General features: G+C 54.7%; 1 protein-coding gene across 1 annotated transcript; it reads right to left on the bottom strand.

Moving 5' to 3' along the window:
* Nucleotides 1-309: 309 nt before the first annotated feature.
* On the bottom strand, nt 310-5694 carry INHBB (inhibin subunit beta B). Its single transcript, XM_042877862.1, has 2 exons — nt 5292-5694; nt 310-3016 (listed from the first exon to the last, which is right to left on the bottom strand). Exons 1-2 carry the CDS (start codon nt 5692-5694, stop codon nt 2241-2243), a joined length of 1179 nt encoding a protein of 392 aa, XP_042733796.1. The 3' UTR covers nt 310-2240.
* Between the last annotated feature and the right edge of the window lie 2757 nt (nt 5695-8451).

An 8451-nucleotide genomic window follows, 5' to 3' on the forward strand; every position in this document is an offset into this window, starting at 1 on the left:
CGCTCCCAGCGCTCGGCAGGTATGCGGAACGTGGCCCTACCCGCACCCCACGGACCCACACCAGTGCATGCAAAAAGGAGCGGATGCTTGCAGGTACAGATGGCCATGAAGTGAGAGCATGGCACTTCAGGATGGCAGCTGAGCTCTCAGACACTGCTTTCTGCAGTGCCCAATGTGTGTACATCCTGACGTGACGGCTGACCGCCTGCTCCCCGCCCCAAAAAGCGACTGCGTTTCTCCAGATGTTGTTGCACACTGCACCAAAATCAAACAATTAAAAAAAAAAAAAAAAAAAAAAAAAAGCAGGTCCAGTTTTCCATCTTTTTATTTATTTAAACTGTACACAAATGTAAAATACTTCAACAGCAAATCTAAGTGAAAATTGTTTGGTTTAAATTATTATGGAACAGAACCTAAAAGGAACTTTATTAAATAAACATAAAAATTGGATTTAAAGGATGCACATCTTGTAATGTATTCTACAATAGTAATTTTTTTTCACTCTACGTTCCATGTGCGTATGGTATAGAAAAGACACTGAATAGAACAAACAGAATCCATTTTGTACCCTGAAACAATTGGTAGGCCTCGTGAGGGATTGCTCAGCATGACTACATGATATATGATGGCTTTGCCATCTCATAAAAATTATAACTAATATGTTGGCCTCTTTGGTTCCAAAATTTTATGTATAATACATTTAACTGTATTCATTTTTTGCTGCTATAAAAATAACATTTTTTTCAAATGGCAGTTTTTTGACTAATCATGCAACTAAATCAGTGCAAACATTAAAAGCAATCATTCGCTTTAAAAAAGAAGCAAAAGATTTAATTTCAAGTATAAAAAAATATAAAAAAGTCATATCATAAGTCCAGTTTTGTCTAGTATGGGTCAACACTTTAAATTGCATAGCTCATGCGGCACCTGTTTACCTAGATAGTGAGCAAAGATAAGTGCACTATCAAGTACCACTTTTCAAGGCATTGAAATTTGCAAGTGCTATTATACGTGCATTCAAGCAGTTTGCAAGTGCTATGCTGTATCATTATTTTCTGATCTTTATGGCCATTCTTGACACCTCCCGGTAAGGAAATTGAAAGCACTCTCCTCTCTCCTCCTTTCCAAGACTCGTTAAAGTGTTCCTTGCCTGTTACTAAATGCACTGCATTTTTCAGAACGTCTCCACTGCGGCACTGTCGCTCCTGTGCAGGGTTCATTGGTTTAGCCGTGGTAGCGGCCGCTTGTTTGCTCGCTCCCCACACGACAGCTCCTCGCCGAGTCCCTCGTCGAAGAACACAGAATGCAACTCTGACTCTTTGCTCTCAGAACAGTGAGAGATGCTCACGGTCAACACAGTCCAGATACGGTGTCAGATTCCCTTCTCCAAGACACAAACAGGTACAGCCATCCGCGGGTTGCTAGTGGTCAGTTACAGCATCAGACCCCGCCACAGTCCGATGCCAGAAACACAGCAGCTGCGTATGTGTCTGTCTCCTTCTCTCTCTCAGATGTTACCGAAGTGGAAGTGCTTACTGGAAGTGCTGTAAGAAGATACGGTTTTCCGTGATGCTTACAATTAGATAAATTTAAATTAAGAGGAAGTGATCACCTACAAAGGCAGGTGTCCTGCAGCTTCCCACTAGACCTAAGAGGTGACAGTCGACTTTTTTTTCTTTTTCTTTTTTTTTTTTTTTTTTACTCTCTCTAAGTTTGGTCATTTTGACACCTGCGTGCAAGAATACGTTGTGCTCTCGCAGTCTGTGCTTTTGCCTGAGCAAAGGGAGCTCATTTCGGTCTGGCTTTGCTGGCAGGCGGGGATACAGCTGCGCAGCCGTCCACTCGTACTGGCAGGCATGTAGGTACGTCGTCACTGGTCACTGACTTCCTGCGCTCACGTCCCTTTCCCAAGCTGCCTCGTGTCTGTGTGTGTGTCTGTGTGTGCACGAGCGCGTGGTTGTGTGTGCGCACAGTGCGCGTGTGTGCGTGTGTGTGTGTGTGTCTTTAAGATATCTCATAGCATTAACTTATAAGTGGTAGGATATATAAGTGTCCAAGATCCACAAACTGCCACTGTCCTGACACCAAAGTGAAATGACTTCTTTTTTTTTTTTTTTCGTCAAACTTTTCCACAGTGACTTTTCAACACTGATGCCTGGATACACAGTGAAACTTCCTCCAACACCATCTCGTACGGGAATGTTCTCTCTCTCTCTCCCCCCCAAAAAACACACCTCAAATCAAGCACAACCACATTCTTCCACAATCATATTGGGAACGTCCCTTTTCACAATGTTGTATTCATCATCAAAGTACAGCATTGACATTGTGCTAAGTTTGGTTGGAATGCAACAGGAGTTCACGGTGCCCGGGTTCAGCCCCCGCATTCGGTACTGATTCACGACGGCGGTGTGAAAGGAGGAAGCCGACCCCGGGACGCCAGCCAAGTAGGCCGGGCAGCTCCCTTCACAGTAATTCCCATAGTAACCTGATGGTGCTATGATCCAGTCATTCCACCCAATGAGTCTAAAGTCAATGTAAAACTGTTGCCTGCAACATAGATTGGTCCTGCCATCGCACTCCAGGCCTCTTTTCCGGATCCTGTGTTTGTTATCAGCGAGGCGGGCTTGCACCACTAAAAAAGGCCGGTGGGATTCCTCCCCGGGGTCCACATAAATTGGCAGCACTGAATACTCTTCACAGCCCTCACATTGAACATCCAAGTTCAGTCTCCTTTCTCCTCTCTCAAACAGAGCCTGGATCGCCTCTGTCATGGGAAAAGTGTGCCAACCACTTCTTTTGAGATCGACTTTCTTTTCAACCACATTCCACTTGTTGCTAGTGTCCGGGTCTTGGAAATAGACTTTGACTCTTACTTTTCGCCTGCTGCCTTTCTCTAAGACATATGGAAGCAGCTTCAAGTAAAGCCACAGGCTGGCTTGAACGACAAACAAGTTCTGGTTCCCTTCATTTGAGATGAAGAAATAGAGGCGGACTCTAGATGAGGCCAGATCGTCTGCAAGATAAGGAGAGATCAGCAAGATTAAGTCAAAAAGAAAACGTATCTTTTGTACGATTCTGGGTTCAGCGGCAACGCCGGAAGACAGCTGATCGAAAGGGTGATGGGGCTGCATCAGCCAGAAGGCATGCAATGAATCTGAGAGCCCCGATCTGCAATCGAAACAAACTGCCAGGCTGCAGCCGAGTGGGTCGAATGCACTGCCACCAGCCAGGGCTCTCCCAGCACTGGGTTTCTGCAGCCGGAGAGCTGCACGGACACCACGACAGCATCTTGAAAGGTCTGGTGCTTGCACTGCCCTATCTCGCTGGTTTAAGAATAGTTTTAACTTTCAGCTCTTGGCCGATTCTCACAGCGAGAGCCCTTTCAGCAACCACTGAAACGTCAATGCCAAACCGGGGATTTTGTTTCGATTTTCACATACTCTCACGGCCGTTTAGCAGAGAGGATCCACAAGATAGCGGGAAAAATATTTCAGTAACATCCCTAAGTCTTCTACAGATGAAGCAAAGCCCTCCTAGCCTGGTACAATATCTGCCATTCACCATCCCAACCTCTGCCTTTCTCCTCACAGCGATAACTCGCCTAGAGGCGACCAAACGAAGCAGCCGCTCTCGCTGCACCACCACTGCTGACTGCTCCCCATGTACTACTCAGTAACATCAGAATTCCAGCAGTGACATTATCCCGGAAAACCAAATGTCACCAAATGTCTGACATAACCCATTATTTGTAAACACAGGTGCTGCCACATGCATTGCTGCAGAAACACCGGTGTCCCCGCTGCCGTTCTGCACTGTAAGTCCCAACCAAATCTAGCGTAGGTGATGAATGTGCCTTTGCAGCGGGGACGGTAATGCTGGTGCTTGAATCACAGCCTTGCAGTCGCTGTTTAAATTACTGCTGGAGAGGCATTTTCTCATCCGTCCTTATCTGTTTGACTTCTTTCTGCACGCAGCCAAATGAAGATTTCTCTTCCTTTTGTTTTCCTATGAATCTCTGAAATTTTTGTCAATGGTTTTTTGCACAGTCAGTGTCTCCATTTGTTACCCTAGATGCCTTCCCTCCTAATTCGCCTGCAGGGCCCATTCCTCACCCTGTAATATTTCAGGGACAAGGAACTGTCACTGTGTTTCTGTACATCTTACATCGAGGCGATATTCAAAGTGTTCATTGAAAAGCAAGTGGAAGAAGCCCACCCCACACCTCCCACAAACAGCCCACCAACAAATAACAACACCAGTGCTTATGCTGAGAACACCTTCTGCACGCTAATAAATACACAACTTCTTTATAAACTGTGGTGACAGTGACAGAAAAAGAACAGTACAGCCTTGCTGCACCGATCCCCATCGCTTGTGTTGCACGAGATTGTGTGCGCCCATCAATTTTGTATGTGAATATAACAAGCATATGTATAATGCAACAGATCCCATAGATACTGTAAATGTATATGCTTTGCTAAGTGGGAGGGTAGATAAAGAAGGTGAGTAGGCAGCATCCAGGCTAGAAAGAGATTTATTTTGTGGACAAATGATCTATAGATGCCACAGAGTGATAGAGAGGCAGAGAAATGAATCGAGTGAAAGAGCAATGAGGGCAAGGAGAGATGGGCAGATAGACAGCAGGCAGCAGTGCACAGAGCGCTGCAGATGTGCAAAGTTCACCGGCACAGCGGCCACCTGGGTGAACTGCTGGGAAGCTCCGCAAAGGAACTCAGTGCCGTGCGACCGCAGGGGCTGCGTGGGATTGAGGCAGCCAGGACGATGGGGATGGATGATGGGGATGGCACAATCAGTACAGGGTCAGACGGACAGAAGGGAGACAAACAGCAGCGGTAGGAGGCAGACAAGGCCAACACCATGAATGAAGGCTAAATACGTGGGGATGGAACGGCCAGGGAGGGCAAGCAGACCTCAACAGAGGGATACACACTGCGGAGCAGAGGAATTAGAAGGGCATCAGCTGCAGTGAGGGATGCGAGGGATGGAGTGGGACAGGCGGAGAAGGGACAGCGGGATGCAGGGGACAGAGGCGAGCGGCTGGAAGGAGCGCTGCAAGGAGACCCGCAGGGGGACCCGGCGAGGGGGCTGGCGGGGCAGAGCCGGGCACAGGGGCACGGGACAGCGAGGCGTTGGGGGCCGGGGCGGAAGGGGTAGAGGCTAAGGACGGGCCGATGAGCCCAGTAGCCAAGGGCCCGCAGCGGGCAAGGGACGGGCAGCAGGGGCAGGCAGGGGACGGGCTGCGGGGCTCGGGGCCGGGCGGCGCCCACCTGTCTCAGCGAAGCTGATGATCTCGGAGACGGGGTCGTGGGCCGGGGGCCCGGCGCTCGCCTGCCCGTCCAGGCTGGGGATCTCGACGCGGCCGTCCTCCCGCACCTTGCCGGCGTGCAGCTTGCGCAGCGCCGTGACCATGGCCGCCTTGGGCACGGCGTGCGTGATGTTGGGCCGGTCCCGCATCTGCAGCCGGCTCAGGATGTGCCTCTTCACCGCCTCCAGGAAATCCCCGTCCACCTTGCCCGGCTCCTCGGGCCGCCGGAAGCCGCAGGAGGTGCATGTGTCCTGCGGGGAGCCCCCGGCGGGAGCCGGCGGGGTCGGGGTGGCGGCGGCTCCCAGCAGCAGCAGTCCGCAGGCCAGCAGCGCGGCCAGCACCCCCCGGCGAGCCGCCCCGTCCATGGCGGAGGAGCGGGGGGCCGAGCTGGGGCCGGCCCGGAGCGCCGCAGGGAGCCCGTCTGCAGGCAGCGCCGCTCCGAGCGCTCCGCGGCGCGGAGGGGGCGGCGGCAGCCAAGCCGGGGGCCGCAACCGCTCCGCGCGGGGAGGGAGGGAGGGGGGCCCGGGGAAGCGGCGTGTGCCGCCGGGGAGGCGGAGGGGGGAGGCCGCCCGCGCAGGCAACCGAAGTTGGGGAGGGAGGGAGAGAAGGGGGGGGAGCGGGGGGGGGGCGGCGGGGCTGAACGCACCGAGCGCCCGGCTCCGCGGGGGAGGGGGACGGCAGCAGGTGAGGGGGTGGCCGCGCAGCCCAGGGAAGGAGGGAGGGGGAGCGGGGCCGGAGGTGCGAGGGGAGCCGGGAGCTGGGGGAGGCGGCGCCGCGCTGCCCCGGGGCCCCGCGGCGCTTCAGAGGGGCATCCCCGGGCGCCGCCGCTCGTGGTCCATCGCTCGCTTCGGTAGGGTCCGGGCGGGCCGCGGAGAGAGCTCTTTAGTCCGGCGTCATTGAGGGGGGTCAGGGAGATAACCGAAGCAGATTTATATACAATCCAATTTATAGCCTGGAAGGAGGAGGGGGGGTGGGGGGGAGAGATGCCACTTGTACCCCCCCGCCCACTCCGCCCCCGCAAGACAACAATCCACAGGCCGTGGGTGCGGGTCTCTGAGCCGCTCCGCCGCGCTCCGCTCGCTCCTTCCTTCAGCGTCCGCCGCTTCCCGACGCGCCGCCAAAGTTGACGCGGAGCACCGCCGGGGCGGGGGCCGCGGGCGGCGGGTGCGCGGCCGACGGCTCCACGGTGCCGAGGCGTCTCCCCGCGACGGCGGGATCGGGAGATCCGCGCGGAAGCTCCGGAGGATGCGGCGGTCCCCGCGCGGTTCTGCAGCGCTGCGCGGCCGCTCCGCGGGGACTCAGCGCGGTGCCGGCGGTCCCGGGAGTGCTGCGCGGATCCACTTGGTCAGCCCGGCGCTGCGGCTCGCTGCCTCGCTCGCTCTTTTTAAGCAATATCTCCCTTGTTGGTGGTTTGGGTTTTTATTATTATTATTATTATTATTATAAGTATTATTTTTTGTTGTTGTTGTTGTTGCCGCCGCCGCCGCCGCTGCTCCAGTTAATCTGTCTCTCCCTCTCTCCCTCCTCTCTCTCTCTCTCCGCGTCTGTTTGATCTCCGCTCGCCGTGCGCCGGCTCCAACGCCGCGTTTTGTTTTGGTTTGGTTGGGGCTTTTTTTAACGCGTCTGATGTTCCCTCGCGGCTCCGCAGTGGAAGAGCTCGGGGAAGCGGCTCGCTCCTCGCTTATCGGCCGCGCGTCTCCTCCTGCTAATTCCCACCCCCCCCTGCAAAATCACGACATTGTGGCACTTTCTACTGAAACTTTTATACAGGAGTTAAAACCACGTGGGAACTCCAACCTATAACAGAGCCGCCGTGGGTTCCTCACTATTTGGAAGATTAAGTTTTTTGCCCCCCGGGCTATTACAGTAACTTCCTTATGCGGAGCTATTAACTGCGCTGTTCCTTTAACTCCCCCCGTTCCTCCCGGTTCCCGCACACGCCCACCGCACCGCACCGCGCCGCAAGGTCCGACCCCGGCCGGGAGTTGGGTGCCCCCCCCGGGCTGTTCCTTTGCCTTTTAAGCACTCGAAAGGAGAAGGCATTAGAAAGTTTACCGTCGGGTTGGTTTTGCGACGGGGCGGGTGCGAGCGTGTGTTCGGTGCAGCGGGACGGGGGCTCTCCTGGGCAGCGCGGTGCGGTGAGGGGGACATAACGGGACCCCGAGCCCTGCGAGCGGGTTTCCCTTTGCGGGTAAGCCTCGAGGGCGGGGTAAGGCTCCGCTTCCCATCCGGCTACCCCGCAGCCAAGCCCGAGGGAGGGCGGGCGGGCCCCCAGCGGACGGGGCGAGCCGGCCAGGTGCACGCAGCCTCCGCCCCGCCGAGCTGCGGGTGCACCCCCGGGCCGCGCGGTCCCGCACCGCCGCGGGCATGGCCGGGCCGAGGGCGCCCCCGCGGGGCCGCGTCGGGAAGCGACGGGGCGGGGGGCAGCGGGGCGGGCGGGGGGAGGCAGCGCGGGGCCGTCGTAACCGCCGCGGAGCCCAGCGCTGGCTTCGCAAAGGGCAGGAGCGCGTTTACAAGGAGCCGCCGCTTTTTTAAGAAGGAAAATAAAACTTGGGCAGTGTGTCTGTGTGCGCTGCACAGGCTGCTGTCACCTGTCACTAATAGAAGCCACCAGGGGCATAAAGAGGGTCAGTGAGAGATCAGCTAAAGGCAGAATCGCTATCCCCGTACCACCACCAATCTTTTCTCTGGCTTTGAGGAGAGACAAACAGCGCCGTGGAGCGCCATCGCATCGCAATCCCAGTCTGATCACAGTGATATTAAGGGCAGTGTAGCACACCTACACTGCATAAGGGGCTCAGAATTAGCGCCTGCATTTCGTGCCTCCTGCTAACAGGTTGTGAATGGAAAGCCCAGAATGTAAAAAAAGAAATAATGCTAAAAATCCAATCACTCGGACATCCTGTAAGCTAATAAGAGCACGTGAAGGCGGCAGGCTTAGTGCTTCACAGTAATTAATTTGACAGCAAAGAGCTAACAAGAAAACAACAGCAGAGCAGTGGTGAGTGGTGCGTAGAGGTCACTGTCACATGAAAGCTGAGGGTAAACATGGCCATTTTAGCCCTTCCCTGCTGCTGCTGCTTTGCCTTTTTTCCTCCTCTTTCAGCAAACTACGGGCTTTT

Source organism: Lagopus leucura, unplaced genomic scaffold (assembly GCF_019238085.1).
Source record: "Lagopus leucura isolate 7727_CA_CO unplaced genomic scaffold, USGS_WTPT01 Super-Scaffold_100019, whole genome shotgun sequence".
Classification (NCBI taxonomy): Eukaryota; Metazoa; Chordata; class Aves; order Galliformes; family Phasianidae; genus Lagopus; species Lagopus leucura.

Bases quoted from the DNA above. Each gene is read 5' to 3' on its own strand.
- INHBB (XM_042877862.1), bottom strand. From the start codon at position 5,694: ATGGACGGGGCGGCTCGCCGGGGGGTGCTGGCCGCGCTGCTGGCCTGC. The intron at 3,017-5,291 runs GTGGGCGCCGCC...CTTATCTTGCAG, and splicing joins CATCAGCTTCGCTGAGACAG to ACGATCTGGCCTCATCTAGA.